The sequence below is a fragment of the Centroberyx affinis genome, unplaced genomic scaffold, assembly GCF_046629955.1.
Source record: "Centroberyx affinis isolate AG114_WGS23_722 - 3 ecotype Tasmania unplaced genomic scaffold, CSIRO-AGI_Caff_v1 ptg000214l_1, whole genome shotgun sequence".
NCBI lineage: Eukaryota > Metazoa > Chordata > Actinopteri > Beryciformes > Berycidae > Centroberyx > Centroberyx affinis.
In genome coordinates this window covers 67653-91974 of record NW_027278905.1, presented here as the reverse complement: position 1 = coordinate 91974, position 24322 = coordinate 67653, and the positions used below count along the sequence as shown (strand labels likewise).

At 43.0% G+C, this 24322-nt stretch overlaps 2 protein-coding genes across 2 annotated transcripts; both read left to right on the top strand.

Moving 5' to 3' along the window:
* The first annotated feature begins 800 nt into the window (after positions 1-800).
* On the top strand, positions 801-14354 carry n4bp2 (NEDD4 binding protein 2). The gene is made up of 16 exons (XM_071541088.1): positions 801-967; positions 1590-2625; positions 4512-4636; positions 4842-4930; positions 5299-5375; positions 5536-5676; positions 6260-9075; positions 9208-9293; positions 9484-9529; positions 9725-9948; positions 10112-10236; positions 10488-10614; positions 10752-10928; positions 11221-11389; positions 12888-13011; positions 13128-14354. The coding sequence occupies exons 1-16, from the start codon at positions 832-834 to the stop codon at positions 13171-13173; spliced, it is 5544 nt and encodes a 1847-aa protein (XP_071397189.1). The 5' UTR covers positions 801-831; the 3' UTR covers positions 13174-14354.
* Positions 14355-15859: 1505 nt separating this feature from the next.
* On the top strand, positions 15860-20282 carry rhoh (ras homolog family member H). Its single transcript, XM_071540969.1, has 2 exons — positions 15860-16149; positions 17688-20282. The coding sequence occupies exon 2, from the start codon at positions 18146-18148 to the stop codon at positions 18731-18733; it is 588 nt and encodes a 195-aa protein (XP_071397070.1). The 5' UTR covers positions 15860-16149; positions 17688-18145; the 3' UTR covers positions 18734-20282.
* Positions 20283-24322: the final 4040 nt, after the last annotated feature.

The window sequence follows — 24322 nt, the reverse complement described above, 5'->3', positions numbered from 1 at the left end:
ATTCAGAGGACCATTAAAAGCGGTTACAAATGAGAATAAATGCAGACAGTGTATTTGAAATGGATTTAGTTGTCGGTTTTATTTTTCAAGATCAGTTCTTGAATCAGTGTGAAACTTCCGGTCTAAATTTTCAAAACAGAACTTTATCGACGAACACATACGTGCCAACATTTAAGTACCAAGTAAAAATAAATAATGTATTTATAAAGGACTATGTATTAAATGGAAAAAGAATGTTTTGTTGTTCCCTGGAAATATCCTCCCCACACAGCACATTCGAGGCCAGGCATACATATAATGCTGCTATACATAATGGACTGTCAAAAACTCAAACACAAAACGTATACCAAACAACTTGGAAAAATGTCTCTCTTTAAGTCCATTAAAATCCACAGCAGTGCTACAGTTTATTCACAAAGGCCGAATAAGGCTCAAATAACATGGCAACCTTTTATTTTGAAGGCAAAACGTCTTGGTTTCCGGTCTTATCTTGTCTGTCTCTGGCTAATTTGACAGTTTGTATTCTGTAGTGTATTTCGCCGCTTGGAGCGCTGTCAGCTAACGTAACCTTGAGCTGTTCTGCTCTCGTTACCCTACCAATACAGCAACAGCATGTTTCTAGCTGTAGACCACACTCCCCCAGCCCTCCAGCTAGTTAGTTAGCTCCGTGAAGCCACTAATGAGAGCAACCAGCGGCTACAACTCGGTCACGGAATGCCTCGGCGAAAGAAAAACGGACAGAGCCTCGCGAGAGTCCCCGGGCTGTCAGACGAGGGCAGCCTCGGCTACACGAACTCGGCTTACCGACCACCACAGGGGAATGACGGTGCCATGGCGAGTAACTTTCTGTCCAGCACCTCGCTGTCCAGCTCCGACAAGGAGAAGATCGTCAGAAACATGCAGGAGATGTTCTCACACTTGGACCCCGAGGTCATTTACATCGTGCTGTCCGAATGTGACTTCAAAGGTAGCAGTACACACGGAAGTCCCGGGCCAGATATCCAACTTGCAGTCTAACTTCTGGAAATGTTTAATGTAGCTAACCAGTTAGCTGGGTAGCTAGTTAGCAGACTGGGTGCATTTCAGAGGGGAGGGGTGTCTTTAACTTAACGAGACAGTGGAGGTCCCATGAAAATCACTTGCCAGTCACATTATTGATAATATTAGCAATCATTTAAAGTTGCACCACGGTTGGTGCAATTGTCTGTCCAGTCTTGCACCTTCTTTCCCCTGCTACCTGTGTCATATTAACAGTTATTAAAGTTAAAATGACTAAGCCCCCCAACCCCATTACGTATTACTGTGGTGTGGGAGATGAATTCCTGCTTCTCAACACAGGCTGCCTGAGCTGCACTAGCTTTCAGGTCATGTGGTCTATGTTATTACATAAGGTGGCTAAGATGAAAGAGGGGAGTATTTTGACACCTAGCTGCCCCTGCAATGTAGTTGTGCAGTTGCGACTGTGGATGATTTCCTATAACAGAAAATGATGAATAAATTATGTAATTGGAAAGAAGTAGGTTAATTACATTTGAATCGTTCAGTTGCTCTTTTTTTGTCCTCATGTCTTGTCCCTGTTTCTTCTCTAGTTGAGAATGCGATGGATTCTCTACTGGAGCTCTCCGTGGCTGCTGAAGATGCAGGCCCACTCCCTTCCCGCGTCTCCGGCTTTGAGCTCACTGCTGCAGCCCTCCTCAACCCTCACCTTTCTGAACCTGTGCCAGACCCAAACCCCCCCGAACCATCACAGCTGCCCTCCTCTCGTCCCCCCACCTCCCCCCTGACAGAAGAGTTTGACCTGCTGATTGATCAGGAGCTAGAGACACTGACCACACAACTGGGGGTCAAGGAAGAGCTCTCTAGCGGTCAGTATTTGTCAGTGGCTGCCCCCCTCTCTTCTTTCCCTCCGCCACCAGTCCCACAGCAGGTCCTCCCTGAGCTGCTTCAGTCCAGCCTGGAGCCTGGAGCTAGAGGGCCCTCTGTCGGGCAGCCGTGCCCAGGAGGAGCCTTGGTGGAGCGAGCGTCTGGAGCTTCCTCTCCGCTTGACCAGCTCAGCTTTTGGGAAGAAGAGGACATCAGTGGGCAGCAGAAAGTGCTGGACTTCACCCATCTGACAGCAGAAACACCTGCAGACAAGCCCAAACCCTCTCTGGACCTGGGAGCCTCTGGACGTCCTTCAGCATTCCAGGTTTATAAAAAGCAAGACCAGCCGCACACTGCTTCAGAGAGGACTAGGGTCGTACCCTCAGGAGGAGGGATAGTAGGAGGGGCGAGATCTAAGGTGAGTACTGCGAGTCAGGAGCCACTTGGCAACGTGACATCATGCTGGAACCCTGAAGCGCCAGTATTCTGTCCCCGCAACCATGGAAACCAGGGGCCTGTCTTCATCACCCCTGTGGCTCTAACACCCTCCGCTTGGGACGCTCCAGCCAGACATGCCTCTCACTGGCTGGGTCAGGGGCCTGTCAGTAAAGCGCCTCTCAAACCATCCGCTACTATTCCTAAGTCCTGGGCCCAGCCTGCCGCTGTACGGGGTCCCGCCCCACACAGCAGGCTCCGTGTGGAGGGGAAGGTGCTTGTGCTGCTGCGCGGTGCTCCAGGATCCGGCAAGACAACCTTGGCCAGGTAAGTATGTTGAGATAGTTTAAACAGCGGTCTGCTGGGCTCTTTAGTAGTATGCTATATGCTGTTCAGTATTATAGAAGTTTTGCAGTTGCTGTACAAGTCTCCTAGCAACGACCACCCGCCATCATGGGAGTTCAGTGAATTGGTTATGTGCAAATAATGCCTAAATAAATAACAGCCAGGCAAGAAAAACAGAGATACCTAAAAAGATTGCTGTGGTGTGGGTGTAAGTCGATTCAGTAATGTTGTAGTGAAAGTAAAAGTGAAAAGTCTGTGCTTTGTTTGCAAGTTTTGGTTTCTGTGATACAGTAATCTGTCTTGTCTTTAGCCTTTGCCCCTTTGTTCCTAGTATTTACTCCAAAGCACTACAGGTTGAAGCCAGAGAAGAGTCAGCTCAGTTCAGAACAAACAGCTGTTTTTGGGCTTTGTTAGCTCACTCACTAGCCAGTAGTTTAATTTAGCAGAGCAACCGATGTTAATGTTAACATCGGTCCCAAGTTGTGGAATGGCTTGCCTGAGACTATTAGAAGGTCCGAGTCTATCACTGCTTTTAAATCACAATTGAAAACATACTTAAACTTAAACTTGCCTTTTCCTAATTGTTTTATTCTCCTTTTCTGTGGGCTTTTATTATTTGAATGTATTTTTATGCTATTTCTTGTAATTATTTTATGTCATATGTTTTAATCTTCTGGTGTTCAGCACTTTGTAACTTTGTTAAGAAAAGTGCTATATAAATACAATTATTATTATTATTATTATTATTATTATTATTATTATTATTAACATGCAACTACTAGCCACTACTAGGGTTGCAAAATTCCGGGAATTTTCAAAGTTGGAAACTTTCCATGGGAATTAACGGGAATTTATGGGAATTAATGGGAATTTATGGGAATAAACCAGGAATTTACTAAATTGAAGGTATGCTCTTAATAGGGAACTTAAATATAGTTGGGGAAAATATATTTTAGCATAATCCTGACTAAAACAACCAGGTATCATGCAAGTACAGTTGAATATCTATGCTATTCCTCAATCACATGCACACATAGCACACTGCTTACTGCAGGGCTATTGAGACCACGCCCCCTACATGCACTGTGCATTCCTGTGCATTTTTGTTAATTTATGAATGGGTTGGGTCGGGGGGATGAGTAATATTTAACTCAACATTCATGTTTTTGTTCTTCAATGAAAGAATTGATTGTTCAATAAAATATTTAACACTTGATAAAGTTCTACTTACAAATAAATCTGTTTTAATTGTATTATTTTGGATGGATGTCTGCTTATAACAAAACAAATATTTATGCTTGGATATGATACCTTTCCATTAAATTACCCTCAATTCCCAGTTAATTCCCATAAATTCCCATTAATTCCCATAAATTCCCATAAATTCCCATAATTCCCATGGAAAGTTTCCAATTTGGAATATTTCCAAAATTCCCCAGCTTAACTTCCCATGGAAATTTACCGGAAACTTTCCGGAAATTTACCGGAAATTTTCCACCCCTTTGCAACCCTAGCCACTACTAACACTAGCTTATACTAAATAGGAAATCTACTGTTCAAATCAGATATGTCAGTGACAGGACAGTGATAGTTTGAAAACCAGATACCACGATTAGCTACCTAACAAGTTAACATCATTGAAACACAAAATTGATCAGATATGTCTGTGGCGAAATGATTAGTTCTCAGTCAAATAACTGTTTCTATTGAATTCTGTTGAGACTGCTGAGTCGTGCATTTAGAAATGCTATCAGCTGCTCACAGCCACTGTTGACCAAGAGCTGAGACCTTCACTGCAGCAGTCAGAGGGAGTGTTACATCACCTGAAAGCCCTCTATATGTATGTCTGTCCATGTGTGTCTGTACAGAGCCATGTTGGAGCATAACCCAGGGGGAGCTGTATTGTGCACTGACGACTATTTCAGTCGCCATGGAGAATATCACTTTGAACCCACTGCTCTGGGGGAGGCTCATGAGTGGAACCATAAGCGAGGTAAACACACACACACACACACACACACACACACACACACACATTCTTCACAAGAAGTGGTTGAGCAACACGATAATAGCAAGAGAAAATCTAGAAACAGAAAATCATTTTTTTTATCACTGTCATTGATTGCCATTATTTCCGTCCAAGTGCTTTGTTTCTCTGCTCTCTCAGCTGTTTCTCTTTTGCCAATTTCATCCCTTAGCCAAGGAGGCTTTTGAGAGTGGTGCTAACCCCATCATCATTGACAATACCAATATGCAGGGCTGGGAGATGAGACCCTACGTAGTCCAGGTCAGTCAGCTTGCCAGCAATACACACAGCATGGTAACAGATCTCCCATGGTTAACTAATTCCACTGCAGCACTTTTTGTATTAAGTGCACAGTTGCCATTATGCTGCTGTATCATGCAGCCTGCAATATGGTTTTACATACTTGTAGTCTTGAGAATCTTTTGTAACACAAGTACATTGTTATTATTACAAAGGAAGATTTTGCCAGATCACATCACATGATAAATGCTGTTCAAGTAGACAGCAGCATCGTTTGAGGTATTGTATTTAATTTAGACCAAACAGGTTCAACGCTAACTAGTGTTACATTGTGTGCGTAGCTTTATTTCAAACTGCAAAAATAAAGCTGGTCCCTGTGTCTGTCTTAGGCACTGAAACATAAATATAAGGTGCTGTTCCGAGAGCCTGACACTTGGTGGAAGAACAAGCCCAGAGAACTGGAGAGGTGAGAGAGACAGAGGCTTTATAATAGCATGTTGTTTGAAGCTGGAATATCAACTTTCTAAATTTTCAAGATGAAATGAGTAAAAAAAACTGTAGGAGGCAGTTTTATTTACTATAGTGTGTTTGTCTTTGTTTGTCTGTGTGTGTATGTTCATATACAGACGCACCAAGCATGATGTGCCAGTGGAAACGATCCGACGCATGCTGGATGGCTATGAGCGTTTCGTCTCAGTCCAATCCATCATAGGTTCACAGCCTCCTGAGTGGAAACAGCGTCTCTGGGAAGAGAACAGACACGTACAGTGAGTGTCACCAGCCCACATTACTTACTCACATTAAAAGCAAATGTAGCCCACCTACTGGGGGATAGCACCTAGTGTGAGGATCCACTGGATGGTCCAAGTTAGTCCAAACATAAACAAGTCTCTCCCACATGTAGAAACCAGAGAAACAAGACTTGAATCTGTGATGTTGTACTGATGGACATCCTGGGGTTGATCCACTGACAATGAATGAGAGACTATTTCTGTGGACGACCAGAATGCCTAAATAATAACTCCCACCAACCTTTATATAATCATAGCTTTGTTAGTTACAAGCCAAACAAATCTGTTAGTTGTTGTTCAAGTTATAAGACAAACAAATTGGAAGAGTTAATCCCTGAGACGGGATCAACTCTTCCTATTTCTGTTGATGGCAGATAAAGAGAAACGATAAGGTTCACTAAAACAAAATACTGTATGTTATTCCTATGTACTGGGACAGTGCAATAGCAACATATTTTAAAGCTGAAATGCAGTGGTATTCACGTTAAAGTTTTTACATCGGGATATCAACAAACGTGCTCACTGTAACATTCATTCGCACCTCTGTTGCTTTCCCCAGTCAGCTGTCTTCTGAAACCCCTCGCCCTGACCTAGTAGGAGAGCCTGGGTTGACGGAGGAATGTAAGAAGTCCCGCCCCCAGCTGTTTTCCTCTCTTCCCGACGTGTCGTCTGTTGGTCGTTCTGGGGAGATGGGAACGCTGGAAGACAGCAGCCCCATCTCCACTGAATCGCTCAATCTCCTCCCTAGCAAAGAGGTGGTGGAAAACCCTGAAATTCCCACTGAGGATGATGGGATGGATTTGGGGGCTTTGGATTCTAAATTGGATGCCCAGGTAGAGCTGCATCATCCAAGTGGAGATCAGGCAATTCCCGACTGTATCGTGGAATCAGTGTTGAACGAAGATCACCGTGGGGATGAAATGCCTGTGGCTTTCTCTGAGTCCATTGGTCAAAGGGTGAGGAGAGAGAGGCGAAGCAGGAGGTCTGACTTCGATCAGCTGGAGCCTGCTGATCTGGTGAAGGATACCAACCAATCAGGGAGAGAGGGAGAGGAGAAAGAAGGGATTCAGGATGAGGGAGCAGTAGGTGGTGAGATGGTGAGGGACGGGGGAGAGAAGGGACGGCCTGAGTTGTTGGATTTTGTAGGGGATTGGCCTTCTGATGGTGGGCTGCAGCAGCGACAGGTGAGGAGAAGAGAAAGGCCCAGAGAGCAAAATAGGGAGGAAGAGGGAGGGATGGCTAAAGAAGCAGATTACCAGGACAGCGTGAAGAAAGTGCAGCCAGGACCTGACGTAACAGAGTTCCAGAAGCTTCTTGATCTTATTCAGACAGGTGTAGACGCCATTCAGACTGGCTCCTCCCCTGAATCCGCTCTTTCCCTTGGTTCTGGAGAGGAATCAGAGAGCGAGGGGGAGGCAGGCAGCACGGGTCAGGGGTCTGAGGGAGATAGATATAGTGAAGAAAGCGAGCAAGACATGAACAGGAGTGACAGTGGTAGAGCTGAATTACCTGACTGCGTGTTAGACTGGAAGGCAGCCGACTCTTCCGTATGCAGGGAACCCCCACACCTAATCCCATTAGGATTAGGTGAACTTCAAAATGGAGAGAGCAGTACCATAGGAGGGAATAATCACATGTTAGAGGTTGGTAGAGAAATGGGGTGCGTGGGTTTGGAGACTAGGAACCTCAGTGGTTCTCTTGCAGCTCTCAGTGCTGACTCGCTGGTTATCTCAGAAATTGCAGAGGCAAAGGTAAGCCAAGATAGAGCCAGAAGCCACAATATTGGAGGTGAGTTTGGTGCAGAAGCTGATGCTGGTCATACTGACAAGGACACACATTATTGCACAGATAGTGGCTCTCTCTCTGAGGTTAGTGCTGAAGCTGATGGCAGCCATATTGGTGACGTCAGTCAGAGTCCCATGTGTGAGGGCACTGAAGCAGAAAGCAGCCTTTTTAGTGTGGGCAGTCAGGAGAGAAAGCAGCGCCAGGGTCGCAGGTCAGGGAAACAGTGCAAGTTAGCCCTCACCTTCACTCAGAACTGCCCCTCTTCCTCACCTAAAACCCTCAATGACAATACCACAGCCCAAAACCTAATCAGCAGTCAGGATGGTATTAAATCAGATGTTGAACTTGACTCTAATCCTGACTGGAACCCCAGTGTCGATCCCAATTTCAACCTTGACCTGTTCCCTGATCCCATTCCCAAACCCAACCCAGAGTCACTCCATTCCCCTATCTCTATGGTAGACACAGGCTGCCCCACCCAGACAGACCCCCAAGACTTTGCCCTCCTTTGGCGCCTCAATCGCCATGACAATCCCGATGACCCGCTTGTCATTGCGGGCAGCCACCCCGGTGACATCACGGTCCTGTCTGGCGACCCGTCCCGCTTCATGCCCGAGCTGTCCTGCGCCGTCTCTGCAGCGGTTGCAGTTCACCCATCCGGCCACAGAGAGGTCCCCTACCGTGTGGTGCATGAGAAAGGCACACAGGTGGAGGAGAAAGAGCTTGGGGCCGCTAGAGGCCGACTGGAGAGCCTGCGTATCCTCAGCCGTCATTTTAAACTAGTTAGTTTTGATACATTGGAAGATCTGTATGACAAATGCCATCAGGACCTGGAGTGGACCACCAACCTGCTGCTGGACTCTGGAGAGAGGTTCTTTAGGGACGAGGACGGTGGGACGGAGGAGGAGGAAGGTGCTGGGGGTGAAGGTGATCAGAATACATCCAGGCTGTGTGGAGCTTCAGGCATGGCTGCAGACACTGGGTTGTGTCCTAGTATGCTAGATGAGCTTCACCCTAAAGATCGGCCACAGTCCGGGCCAGCTGGTGTTTTGGAGGTGACTCAGGAGTCTGGAACAGTTGATGACTCAGGTGAGAGCTCTGACAACACTGACTTACTAAGTTTTGGAGGTGCACTCTCTCAAGTTACATCTACAAACAAGGATCATCCTGATGAAACATTGCACTTACTAAAATCTCCTCAACCACCACTTAGTCCGCTTAGAGCAGTGAAAGAAGGAGAGGGCTGTGAAGACGCTGAACAGCAAGTGACATCACGGACTGTAAGCAAGGAATCTGAGAGAGTGTGTATAGCTTATAGGGGGTGGTCAGATGATGGAGTACTAGTTGAGGAAACACAGGAAGAGAATGGTGAAGATGAGATGTCTAGCATGGACGAGATCACCCGGCTGCTGCTGGAGGAGATTGAGGAGATTGAGAGAGGAGAGCAGAAAAAGGAGGGGCGGAAAGAAAGGAGGGACTGGGAGGAGCGAAGGAGCCGCCACCTGGACATTCAGAGCGTGGAGCTGAAACTACCCACCGAGCTGGCATTACAGCTGACTGAGCTGTTTGGTCCTGTGGGAATAGACCCAGGTAACCAGCACACACACATGCACACTGAAGAATGCATGCAGAAACAGACAGAGTTTTGTAAAGTAGTTGTTTAGTAGTGATTACTGATATACACGTTGACTATCTGCTCCCTCTCTGGTCCATAATATTCAGGTGCATGCTCCACTGATGACTATGCAGTGCAGATGGACCTGAACCTGGCTAAGCAGCTCCACCAGAAGTGGAAGGACACCATCCAGGTGAGCTGGTGAATACTTGGCAGCCATATTTAAATATTTAATCATGGTTTAGTATTATCAGTGCAGCTACAACAACAGTCTAACATTCTTGTTTAAGGTCGAAGTACAAAGTGCGTCTTAAGTGTACAGAGTAATTGCGATAATGTGTGTGTGTGTGTGTTGGTGAATCTGACTGAAATGTGTTTTACAGGAAAGGCAGAGACAAGCAGCCCTCTCCTACCACTTGCTTCAGGAAAGTGAGTGCACACACACACACACACGCACCCAAAACACATGGAGCATCACAGAATGATCACATCTAAATATGTTGATCAATAATGTTGTGTGAATTTAGTATTTCATTTTTGAATAATTGTAATAATTAATTTCTCAAATCTAACACAATTTTCTTTCACTGCCTTTGGACATCAACCTTTTCACTGAATGTTTAGGTTCAGTTCACTGGGGCGAATCACAGGTGGCCAAAACTGGGCCATGGGAAGGGACACAGCCAGCACACTTTCTGATTGGTGCAGATGGTTATGCTTCACTGGGCAGCCAATCACAGGCCCAGGACGAGATGCCATTCATGGACCACTGGAGTGCATCCCGTCCCCATGTCTCTCTCCGGGACATTATGACAGAGGAACAGGCCCGACAGCAGAACATGGAGAAGGTAAAACACACACACACACACACACACACGCACTTACATGCTCTTTCTAATATTTTCTGGCACACCACCATCCTGACTAATATTGTCCTGGTATGCTGCTCTTTTGCTTGCACTTCTCTGATTTCCCACCAACTCCAACTCGTGCCCCACCCCCTTTCTCCAGACCAGACAGAGTCGTGCGGACCTGGACAGGCGTGATGGGGCCACCCTGTTGAAAGAGAACCAACTGTACTCCCTCTTCCCCACCATCGACAGGCACTTCCTCCAGGACATCTTCAGAGACCACAAGTGAGACCTAGATGTAGCTTTCAACCTGAGTTTATCTGGTTTGTTTATTGGAGACTTGAACTTAATGAGGCAAAGTTCAACTCAAATCAGTTCCCATTCTAAACTAGATAATGCATACAGGCTCTGATATGCTCTAAAGTCAAAGGTCCCTTTTTGTTTCGATTATATGTTATCGGATTATAGGTATGTATGTTATGTGTAGAACAGTGTGTGCTCCTGACTAATTTGCCTGTGTGTTTGTGTTTGTGTAGTTACTGTCTGATGCAGACAGAGCTGTTCCTTCGCTCCTTACTGGACGAGGGGCCCGTCAAGACAGTCGTGGCCCCAGAGCCACCTCGGTCCAACCACCACAGAGCACCCAGCAAGGAGAGGGACAAGGTATCCACACACACACACACACACACATACATACACAGGGAGTCTCATGCATTTCTCAGCCTTATTCCCTCTTTGAATTTATCCATCACCATTAACTTTCTGTTTTCCTCTCTTTCCTCTTTCCCTATCTTTGTCAGAGGCTGAAGCCCTTGGAGTCAATCCTGTCCCATTACCAGGATATGGAGGACCCAGAGTACGACGACTTCAGGGCCGAGGCCAGCCTGCAGAGGAGCCGGCAGATCGAGAGTTTCACCAAGGCTGCAGAGGCCTTCAAGCAGGGACGCAAAGACGTGGCCTCCTTCTACGCACAGCAGGTAAGCGGCTGGAGGCGGAGTCTGTGAGAGGAAATTCCATTCAGGACGAGTTTAGAGTTGCTGTTATTTACCATTCCTGCTATTTACTTTGCTATTTACATTTGTTGTTGTCTTGCATCCTTCCTTCACCAGACAAATCCGCTAGTTAGAAAAAAGAAACATTGTGTTTCTGACTTCAGTTACTATTGTTCATTGTTCCTCTTTTTTGTTTTGAAGTTGCAGCTTGTCTTTTATTAACAGTATTAACAGTATGCTCCACTGAACAGTAATTAATTTGCACCCCCCACCCCAGGGACACCTCCATGGCCAGCGGATGCGTGAGGCCAATCACCGTGCAGCGGTCCAGATCTTTGAGCAGGTCAACTCGTCCCTGCTGCCCAGGAACATCCTGGACCTCCATGGGCTGCATGTAGACGAGGCCCTGCAGCACCTGGCCCAGGTCTTACAGGACAAAACCACCGGTACTGGACACAATATATATATATATATAAATACACATTTGTCCCATGAGAGAATTTTGGTTTGCAGACAGGATTTGCAGTGAAAACACAATGAAAAACAATAACAGTAAAACATTAAAAAGACATAAAAAACCTTTACAGCACGGTTCTCCTCATCAAACACAGCAATAAAACTTAAAACACAATAGGAGCAGCGCAGCAAACTCCTTTGCACTTTTGGGAATGTGTGTATAAAGTAATGCTAGCATAGACAGCAGCACATGCCTCACCTCTCTTTAAGAGCTTTCATTGGTCAGCAGTGAGCATTTATAGGCACATGGATCTTTTCATCCTCTATAAAATCATAAGACACGTGGCTCCTTCTCTTATCTACTGTGTGCAGATAAAATGTCTGTAGCTCCTTCGGAAGAAAAAAACACAATTGTGAGAGTTGCCAAACTACATTGAGAAGCAATGACAGGGGCCTGGAAATTTATTTCACACATCTAATTTTATGATGTATGCTTATGTTTGTTTTGAATATCAGCCATATTTTTAAAATGGCATGCCAAACTATCACTAAAATGACTCTCATAATGCCTCTTTCAGCATCGTTGCACAGTTTCAGCAGGAATATTTAAGGGCCTGCACACCCAAAAAAGAGTTGCACATTGACTGTTATTGATAGAACAGTGCAACATGCGGATGAAGGTGAAAAGTTCAATTACTCAAGTACTCATCAACGCTTGCCTGATATCAGACAGAATTGTCAACTTGTTACACTCAATTTCCATCTTCAGTCTGACATTGCCTCCACTCTAACTGATTTCCGTGGAGGAGGGCGATTCGATTTTCCCTAACCAATCACTAGAGACCGACGTATCCGCCTGAATCTAACGTCATTTTAAGTCGACACTGATGCGAAAAAAACATCTGCCCTTTGAATAAATGCCTTCAAAGCAGAGTGCTGTTCGGATTTCAAAGTAATTGGTACTTTTAATTGATTTAGCACAGCCTCGATAGCAGTGTCTATCTTGTCTACAGCGGTCGCCATTGTTGTTATTACTCCTCCTTGGTTCCGGCGCACAGCTTGACAACGCTTGACAACAGCTTGACAACAGCTTGACAACGGCGTTAGTCCCGCCCGTGGCGCTGATTGGCTAATCGTTAGCCCCCCCCGGCGCTCACTGGACCGATCATTTTTCAACCGAGAGAAACCGCTGTTTCATGTCACGATGCCAGACCAGAATCAGTCAACTCGGTGGAGTGGGCGGATTCAAAGGTCTGGACCCAGGCAACATCAACGCAAGCAACTTTGTAGAAACCAAGTGACATAATCTAGAAGTAAATACTGATTGAGTCCATGCGAAAAGGGTCTCAGGCCAGGTGCCCTTTTAGAGGATTTTGCTCCCGCCCCTCTCAGAGTCTTTGCACGCCACTGCTCCTAACTGTATCCTGTGTGTGTGTGTGTGTGTGTGTGTGTGTGTATGTGTCTGTCTTTTGGCCTCTTTCTGTGTAGAGTACGAGCAGGGTCTGTGCCGACCTCAGCTCTCTGTTATCACAGGAAGAGGGAACCACAGCCAGGGGGGCGTGGCCCGCATCCGCCCCGCCGTTATAGACTACCTCACCAACAAGCACTACAGGTACACACTAACACACCCACACCCACACACACACACACACACACACACACACACACAAAGCCCATGCACAAGAAATTCACCCTCACCCTGCTCTCTCTTATGTCTTTCTCTCTCAGGTTCACTGAGCCAAAGCCAGGTCTCGTGTTGGTCTCTTTGAACTGAACTGAACTGAACGCAGCTTGGTTTAATGGACCCGATCTGAAGCTGCTATGGAGGACACTCTCTCTCTCTCTCTCTCTCTCTCTCTCTCATGTACTCAACACTCAACATCCTCCTTTTTCACTTGTCCCTGTCTCACTCTTTATTTTTCTTCTCCGCTCATCCCCTCTCTCTCTTTCCCTCCGTCAGTCTAACAGTTGCCAGAATCTTAATCTGAATTCATCCTTTGCCTTTCGTTTTGTATGTATAATGGAAAAAACTACAGTTAAATCAGGATGAGTATATATTTGTAAAGCTAGAATCTATGTACATTTTATATTTAAGAAAGGTTTTATAACTTGGTGTATTTTACTTTACATTTGCCTTTATGCCTTTTTAAAGAGAATGTATGGAGAATCCCTGGGAGACCCCATAGGGTCCATGTATAATAGTATAATAGGGTGTTTACTTAACCTCATGGGAGTCTTATGTAGGTTTTTAAGTAATATGGAGCCATTTTTGAAACAAAATGTCAGCATTTTATGTCACCCTAATTCTGCAGTGATTGCATGCGGTCTAATAGTAGGTTGTACTCTGAGAACAAGCCAAGCCACCAAGCCAAATATTTAAGGGAACGTTTCCCTTTCAGTTACAGTGTGAGACTGCTTCTTGCTCAGCAGGAGGAAAAATGAGACGGGTGAACAACGCCATTACATAGTTTAAACAACCTCCATTGTGACTCCTATACAGCAATCGTTGTCCGTACGTTGTCTTAGAAGTTGACTCGTTGCCTCCTAGAAGCAACACACTGAAACCGCTCATTAAGTATTTTGACTCAGGTAACAATGCAACAATGTTGAGTTTTATTCTCTTTTGAGGCCAGTCGATTGTTCCAGACTCTCTGCTGCTATCAGGTATTCTCTACATAGCTTTTTTTTAATCCATTATGCCATAGCCATGTTTGTAGTGATAGGCATTCCTCAGGTTGCTAGACTAGTTTTGCAGGTTTACGACAATGTTTCTTTTTCTTACCTGTGTGATATTATATAAGTTGCCACAACCATGTTGACAAATTCTATTGATTGTACATAATGTCGCAGGGACATGAATTATAAAGAGAAATTTGTATTTTTTTACTCTGTTATTTTTTCTCAAGGTTTTACAGATAATATTGTATTATTAAATAAAGAGTTTACTGTTTAAGAGTTTTTTGGGTGAGCTGTTTGCGTGTGTGATCATAGCAATATTTCTCATCTTTTGAATGAACTCAACCTGAATAAAGTCAATAAAGGAATAGAGACCAATGTTAATAATGGGATACAACAAAATGAGCGATATTTTAATTTCCCTTTTATTCTATTCTATTTTATCTTTTTCTGCCCCCACTGTTACCTCCGCACTTACAGTAAACACAGTTATGTAGTCCTGTGTAACCACAAGATCTTCACAGACCGGTTCCTTCGGACAAAATCTGGGGGTCCGCAGTCTACAGCGCATCTATTTGAGGGTCCTTAACATGAAAAGGTTTGGGAAGCCGTGGAACAGACTTCAGTTTTGGGATCCTTGGTAAGCAGCAGGGATGTGGTGGAGAGTAAACCAAGCTAGGAGACAGAACAGAACACACACATCCAAAGGCAGGACAGAAGAAAACCTCAATAAATAGAAAAATAGAGTCCGCACACTGCAAAATATAGCTCAGATAATTACTTTATTGACGTGGTCGAGCTCAGGGTGCCCTGGAGTAAAGCAGCAGAAACACAGTTTACTCACATTTTTATTTATTTGCAGTGGTGGAAAGTAACTAACTACATTTACTCAAGTACTGTACTTAAGTACAATTTTGTACTTGTACTTTACTCGAGTATTTCCATTTTATGCTACTTTGTACTTATACTCCACTACATTTTAGAGGAAATATTGTACTTTTTACTCCATTACATTTATTTCACAGCGATAGTTACTAGTTACTTTTCAGATCAATATTTTATATTTAAAACATTTGATCATCTTTTTATATAAAATAACTATAAAATAGCATTGTTATAGATTAGACTACCCAAAGTATAGCTAAATTGTTAAGATTAGCTTTACGTTGACAACTTTAAAATGCTGCTTACATGTATGTCAATAAATCAGTATTGATATTCCAATAATTTATGAAAAATATAACTGTCTAAATGGGGACAGTTTGCATAATGAGTACGTTTACTTTGATACTCTAAGTACATTTTGCTGCCAATACTTATGTACTTTTACTTAAGTAAGATTTTGAATTCAGGACTTTTACTTGTAATGGAGTATCTTCACATTGTTGTATTGCTACTTTTACTTAAGTAAAAGATCTCAGTAGTTCTTCCACCACTGTTTATTTGAGAACTAGAGTTATCAATATTTTTAGGCTGAAATAAATCTGTATGACCTAAATTCAGATACCAAATCAAAAATGGATAGTTTTGAAGGAACAAAGCATGTAATGATGCTTTTCTCAAAATATGTGTTTGTGTTGGTGGGCTACTATAGTGCAAATAAAACGCCTCGTTCCTGCCTTGCGCCAGCTGTGCGCAGCGGATGCGCTCCGCTGCTGCGTAAAGAGACAAACAAAATGGTACCCGTCCATAATAACACATAACACCCATATTCTGCAGCACAGCTGTGGTGGGGGAGGCAAGACGAAGACTCAGTCACACCTCCACATTCAACTGAGCGGATGTTTCAACGATCCTCATGCATGGAGGAGCGAGAAACGAGCTGCGTCTCACTTCCTTCCAGTTTGGCGTTATTAGGCGAGGTGCCTAAATACATCGTCTGGGTGTAATTCGTTGAGATTGATGCGATTCAGTTTTAAGGTAACAAGTGATTTAGACACATTAAAGTTAAAAAGTAGCCTTTACTTTAGTTGAAAGCTTCTTTTTTGTTGCCTGGGCTCTGAAGTGTGCGAAGGCGGCAGCCAGCATCCGCCCGTTGTTACCAAGTTTCACGACGACTGACAAGACAAGAACGGTAAATATCTTTTTATTTGTCTCCGGTTTGGCTTGTCTACATAATACACAATGTGGCTGATGCCTTCATAAGTTAAAAGAATCATTTTAATGTCTTTCTATTCTATTCTATTCTATTCTATTCTATTCTATTTTATTCCTTTAGGAAATGTTGCGTATATAAATATTGCGTATCCTCAAAGTTATTTAAAATATTTAAATGTAATTAACTTCTATCTAATTTAACTCTTATTTAATATAGAAAATAAATTCTTAATGCTGGACAAAAATCTCACTTGCTTCAACAGGTTTAGAAACATTCATATGGAGCAAATGAGATCTTCAAGGAGGATTCTTTCACTTTGAAAAGTGCAAATAGATAATTATGAATATGTGAAAGAACATATTTGACAATACTGTGAGTTACAGGGACAACAGATGATTTCATTTGAGCAACAAGAGGATGGATTTGATTTGTTTTAGAAGTTTATCAGTTGCACTGTGAGGGGTTTTATCGTTATTGGCTTGCTTTAGTTATTTGTTAATACTTTCGCCTGATATGAGAGCAGGGTAAGATCAAGGCTTTTTCTGCATTTGCAGTGAATAGTGGAAAAAACACTATACAAGTGTCTCATCAACGTTATGGAGACTTTTCCATCCCCATGACTAGAAGACTCTGTGTGTCATGGCAAGTGGTTTGGGGTCACGGGTTAGTTCTGGCCCTTTAAAAGAAACTGCCAGTGGTTTAATACACTTGAGAGGTGACAAGAAACCACCAAAGGTTTTTGTTAATCACAGCTCAAATAGGTTTGGGAACCACCAATATTTTATATCGCTGTATTGAACCATGGCACAGACAGCTCTTCATTAGCAGATGTTCATTTGAACTGTAGAATCAACACTGGCTCTTATTCATGGGAGAAACGTAGGACTTGGCTCTTATTCATGGGAGAAACGTAGGACTTATAGGAGACAGTTAGGTCATATGTACAGAGTAGATAATACAACACACATTGATATTGATATTGTTAATGAGCACCAGCTCAAGTCTTCAGGATCAACCTGTGAAATTTAGGTCACACCCGAAAGTAAGAACCTTTACTTCCGTATTGAATCTATACTTTGTTATAGATTCAGTGCTTTGTATTTTCACTTTTCTCTGTAAATCTACATCGTATTTGTGTTCCAAAAACCAAAGGCAATATCCTCTGCCATGTATCCCTCTAGTATGTTTATTTGAGTACTACGTCTGATTAGTTTGACAGATATTTCTCAATTGTCATGCAAAACTTGTACAAAGCCGTACAGCATCTGCCATCATCTTCCTCATTATATATGAGAAGAAACTGTCAGTTGACTATGAGGAGAAACGTAAAGAGAAACTTAAAGAGAAATGGACTGAATAGTTCAGTTGAAACAGTTGAATAACTATTATGGTGATGCATCTCTGCTTCTGACCAGTCTGTCCTTTCTAAGTAAGACAGCAGAGTGACAACAGATATCTCAGATTTGTAACATCTCCTCTCTTCATCAACCTCTTCATCTCTCTCCCCTCTGCAGATGCCCCCCCTCCGCCCTTGAGAGGTCTGGACAGAACGACTGTCTTCAAGAACCACAACCTGATCACGCTGTCGCAGACACCAAGCGGAAGTGAGGCGAGCAGCGAGGAGCCGAGGAACCGAGAGGTTACGTGGAGCCTATAGCAAGCACACTGCTGACAGGTTGCTGACAATATATATAGGGGAAGTTTGTTGATGAACTCTGAGGAGAGAGTTACATATGGACAGACAACATAGGTTGGTACGATGGAGCATCTCCAGTGATGTCATTACCACAAGGCTGGACTACAAATTACTTGAAAACTACAACCGTCACTTGGAATCACAGCGCACACACAGCGGTCACCACCTGTACCTGCCTCTTGGACCCCTGACCTCTCCAGATCCACACATCCTAGCAGAAAAGTCTTCCCAAAAGAACCACAAACCCCCAGAGAGCTGAGAGCGGCACAAGCAACCATGAACGGACTGGAGGAGACGTCGGTGAAGTGTGTCCTGGTGGGGGACAGCGCAGTGGGCAAGACGGCCCTCCTGGTCCGCTTCACGTCGGAGACCTTCCCAGACAGTTACAAGCCCACGGTGTATGAAAACACAGGGGTGGACGTGTACATGGACGGGGTTCAGATCAGCCTGGGGCTGTGGGACACGGCAGGTAACGACACCTTTAGACAGATCCGGCCTATGTCCTACAAGCAGGCCGACGTCGTCCTCATCTGCTACTCTGTGGCCAACCCTAACTCGCTGGCCAGCATCCAACACAAGTGGATAGCTGAGGTTCGGGAGAACTTGCCCCGGGTGCCGGTGCTGGTTGTGGCGACCCAGACGGACCTGCGGGAGACGGGGGCGCATCGGGCCAGCTGCATCTCGGCGGCAGAGGGGAAACGTGTGGCTCATGAAGTGCAGGCTAAAGGGTACATGGAGTGCTCCTCCCTAAGCAACCGTGGTGTGCAGCAGGTGTTTGAGCATGCGGTGCGGACGGCCGTGCACAAGGCCAGGAAGCAGGCGAGGCGACGGATTTTCAACATAAACCAGTGTAACGTCGTTTGACCCTTCACCTTGTCTGGGTGGACGCTCGGGCCGTCACGGGATGTTTACCTCGAAGATTTGTACAATATCGGTGCGATCACGATGTTCAAGCTGGAGTGGAACTAAGACCCCCCAAGTTTTGACTTCTCTTTCTTATGCGGGGGCCCTTCCTGCTTATGGAGTGTGCCGTCTCCCCTGACTCCCCTCTATTTGAATGCTGTTTAGAACTGAGGGTGCATTCATTTTGTCTGAGGGTGCAATGCATCCTGATACACTCTCATGGAAACATTGCTGAGTGGTAGCCCAACCTTTCTGTGATCCAGGGAGAACAGAAGAAGAAGTGAAGAGAACTGGCTCAGTTCATGATCGGTTCCTCTGATCAAAGTGTTTTTAAAGTGAACCACAGTACATAACCATGCAGGTATTTCAACTGGGGCTTCAGAGGATTTGTCAGGGTTTCAGAAATATGCCCTTAAAAACTTTTGTCATGAAAAACTTTTATTTAAATTGAAACATTCAAAGCTTAAATGTTTATATATACGTGGTTTCTCTGTTGATTTTTAAAAAGGAACATCAAAAAGAGGCAAATATCTTAATATATCAGGATGGGACTATATCAACAAATGAGTCCCAATTTGAATTGCAATGCAAACCAATTCAGTGCCTGTGCCATAAGTAATATGACACATACTAGTCATTCATTTTTAAAGTGCCATGGAGGTTTTACAATGTTATTTTCACATTTGTCAAAATCAAACTAGGATAACTGCATTCTTAAAGTCCTAATAAAGTGAGAGGAACAGGCAGTGGCCTGGCAGCAATGATATCAACTCTAAATACTGTGGGTGTCAGCTCAGACAGACCAATGGGAGAAGCGGGCTGCATTAGGGCTCTATATTCTATTTGAGAGGATACCATGTCATTATTGCAGAAGAGGATTAGGGTGACGTGAAAAATTATTTAAGATCTGAGATTAATTTCAGAATTCTGACATTAATTTCAGATTAAAGACTTCAATCTCAGAACTCAAATAAATCTTACACATGTGGCCCTAATCCTCTTCCGTGCATTATACATGTGACCGGGGAATAAAGTCCTGAGGTAAAAGGGTGGGCAAAACAAGCCAACTCAGTTTATACGTACATAGGCTAAATATTTCTGTCATGCTTATCTGTCAAATCTATTTAAAAGCTGCCTTTTTATTGTTTGAGATGTTTACTGTGACATTGGTTGCATTTAAACACATTTTCACTGATGCCGATCAATTTATGTATTTCAGTTAATATAAGAGAACCTGAATGACCTTAATTTGCCAAGTGAAACAAATTTACGAGGAAGTTGAACAAATTGCTGTTGGACATTTTGAGACACTTGATATTTGACTCATATTGTTTAAAAGGTCAATTAATTTGTTTTTTTTTTGGAATCAAATGACGGCCCACGGAACATAAACGTTAACTCTACTTTTTCCACTTGTGATTAAATTACAAATTTTATTGAAGTCATGTTAGAATAGAATAGATGTTGAAAACTTGTGCCTATAGTGGATTTTTGATTTGTTTTATTGCATTCTGTTTCATTAAATTATTAAATGCATACCCCCTTGTAAAAAATCAACAATTCACTCACTACACTTAGGCCTACATTAAATTAAGGATTCAGCACATCAACACACAAGTTTATTTCGTTCGTATCTGTAACTTTTTCTCTTGGGCAATGTGTTGTTTCTAACACTATTTTTCATTCAAGATTTGTCACATATATGACTTAGATTCTAACAAGAGCACATACAAAACTGGAAAAAATATAATGGATAAAATACATTTTCTTGAGTACATTTTTGAGTATTGTATCCAGTTATTTTTACCCAATTTTGGATGTGTTACCTCACTCTTTTTTGAGTAGCCGTATTGGATTTGAATTCGTTTTTGGCTCAGCACTCCGCAAACAAGAAATCCATTGCTGAAGCGCACTTCTCTGCCTCACACAGGACTTACACTCTGTATGGATATGTAGGCCGCAGCTGCTACCAATGTCAAATCATACTGTAGTAGTTTACTACAGGTTATCACTTGGAAGACGTTGAATGCAAAGGAATGATGATTCAGTCGAATTGTTTACAAATCCATTGAATTACGCTGTAAAACCACAGCTACTGTGTCTCTAATACAGTATTTACATAAAGTTGAATTCAGAATGATGTGAAAAAACTGCAAACACAAGTGAACATTCTATATCCAGTTTCTCCCTATCAACAACAGTATACTAGTTAATAAACACGTGCAAGAGACAGCTTAGCAATGGTGAGAACAATGGCAGGGCTAGCGCGCGCGCACACACACACACACACACACAGGATGAGAGGGGGAGACTGTATAGTGTGGCAGTGATGGTTTAGATTATAGATATGACTGTAAACCTTTGTATCTATGGCAACACTCACAGCTGTCTTGCATCATATGAGTGTAGCTTCAGCCTTTATGTGTCTATATAGTGTATGTGTGTGTATGCGTGTGCACATGCCTGCCTGTGTGCATGTACATGACATTGTGTGTGTGTCTGTGTGTGTCAGGGGGTTTGTGTATGTATGTGAGAGAGAGAAGGACGGTTCTTTGAGAGAACCAGTGTGTGTGTGTGTGTGTGTGTGTGTGTGTGTGTGTGTGTCAAAGTGTGTGAGGCAGATTTAATGTTACAACTGAGTGATAATGGAAGCACAGAAAGACCAAACTACCAGAAACATGTAGAATACTGTCCCTCCCCCCTCACACTTTCTCCCGCTCTTTCTCTCCGTTTTCTCATGTGGTTGTCGGAGCTGCTGAGGATGAGAGATACAACACAGGTAAAGTTTCAAGGATAGGCTGAAAACCAGCTAACCACATCCCAGCAACCTGTCACACACATACACACTCACACACACGTGTGTACACATATAGCCTACATGCATATACACGCATGAATACACACAATAACAAGCTCAAAACCACACACAAAGTCAGCCACTCATTTTCTCAGTCACTCCATCACTCCATCACAGATACACACACAAATTCACTCACATATACACACACTAACTTACTCACACAATTCACACACACACACACTCATGTACATACACACAGGCAGGGATACTTAGACTGAAGTGAACAATCCAAGTTTTGTATCAAAGTCTTTCTGCATAGCCGTCACTCTCTTTCACTGTAGGATAAAAACAGCAAAAACGTCTTGTCCTACAGCAGTGGTTCTCAACCTTTTTGGCTCATGACCCCTTATAACAAAGCAATGCCTACTCTCGACTCCCCGTCACTGGCTACATATGCAGCGAGTTCAACCAGAGAATGATTTCCCCTTTTCAGTTTGTTTCATCTGATTAATAAGGAGGCGTAAAGGTTGAAAACGATTCAGTATTTCACAATGGAAAAAAGAGAAAAGTCATAAAAAATAGGCATGATAATAAATTTGTATAGAAGAAATATGATTTTTTCCTATCCCAAAAATCGTCCTGTGACCCTCCAAAATGACCTCGCGACCACATGAGGGGTCACGACCCCCAGGTTGAAAACCACAGTTGTAGAGGATAGAGATGAAACATGAAAGAGTATTAAGTACTAACACCACACCTTCAAATGATTACTGTCTTTTACAAGTTGACTATTGTCTGATACAGCTGGCAAGGAATCAACTGGACATTTCTAGCATTTACCTTGTAATTAAGTTACGCAGTAGTAGCTACTCTTGTTGATTACATGTCAATAGAATCAAATCTGAGTGTAGATGTAAAAAATGACTTTCTACATATTGCTAATTTTTGTTTTCTGAGATTAAGACAAAGAGAGAGACAAAGAGAAACTGTATGCTGCGAGAGTTCAGCCTGACTGCCTGGTGTGGTCAGAGCGCTCATCTCTTGTGTGACACTTCTGACAGCGCTCTCCCACAAGCCTACCACAATGCCTCATCTCTCTCTCTCTGTCTCTCTCTCTCTCTCTCTCTCTGTCTCTCTCTCTGTCTCTCTCTCTCTGTCTCTCTGTCTCCCTCCCTCTGTCATTCTCTCTCACCATCTTACTCTCTGCAACTCCCCCATGCTCATTCCGCTCTCATTCCCTTTCTGCCCCCGTCTCTCCCCCATTTGTAATGCAAGAACTCTCTCTCTCACACACACACACACACACACGCCCCTGATTGTTGCCACTATTACAATTCAAAAGCTCAGTTTCTCTTTGTCTTTTACAGTGCATACAATATAAAACTCATGTTCACACAATAGTTAGACTTCTCTTTCTCCCTCTCTCTCTCTTTCTTTTTTTGCTGTCTTTCTTTCTCACCCTGCCCCTCCCACACACTCATACACACACACTTAACCCACTTAACTGATTGACAGTTACTTTTCACAAGCTTCTCTTTGTCTTTTACTCAACATACTGTACAATGTAACGCTGACATGCGCTTGCTATTTCGCTATCTCTTTCTGTCTCTTTCCTTCACACACACACACACACACACACACTCACACAGGAAACACCTGTGTAAGTGTGTTCAGTACCACAGAAACTCAGTGACACACTAAAGCATCACTCAGTCTCATTGCACACTACTCCACAGTAGTGTGCAAAGTGGTGCGATCCAAGTGTTGATCCAAATATAAAGGAATTTTAAAAACTCATTGTGTGCTTTACTCTTACGATGAAGAAGATAATCGTTTTTGTCCCAAAAATGGTGGTCGTGGTATTTAAGACATATGCTTCAAAAAATAGTAACAGTAAAATGGAGTCGTATTTTACCAAGAATTAAAATACTGATTACTCTGAATTTCAATATTTTGCCTTCAAAATATATTTTTTGATGGATATTTTATTTTATTTTTGCATTACATTATGATAATTGTAAGCGCACGTACAGCCCTTGGCAGAAAGGGTTTGACTTGCAAAGAGTTTTCCTTAGAGAGTAAACCTCTCATGTACTATGTGAATTATAAAACTTTAACATGATGTAACATCATGTTAACCAATCTTAGACAGCTCACTTATCAGAACAAAAATCCTAGACATGTTGCATAATTGAAAACAAAAAAACAAAAAAAAAACTTTAATTTATCTAGGGAAAGTTGACAGATCATGCTTTTCAGATATTTACTGAATGTTTGTGACAACAATATAAAGACAAAAATGGATAAATCAAATCTAGAGACTAGAGAAAGCAGTTTCAGGTAATTCCAGCAAATGAAACAACCACTCATGAACACAATTTTCTTTTGGAAGTTGATAAGATGAGTTTCAAAAGAGAAATGATTTGGGTCATGTGACAAATACACACAAGTGTGACCTTCTCTATGTGATAAATCTTTTTTACTTCATCAGTGGAGGCCTTCATCTTCCTCCGATAATATGAATATATTCTTCTTTTTAGTATGTTGTTGTTATTACATTAAGGTTATTATTATAAGTAGTAGTGGTAGTAGTAGTAGTAGTATTTATATTAGTATTAGTATTTTTATTATATATACTTAAAGCAAATTTAGCATTTTAAGGTGTTTTGTCTCTGTGCCTATCACTACATTACAGAGGTTGACTGGCTATCCGTGCTCTCTGGTTACTGATCTCTTTAACAACCAACAGA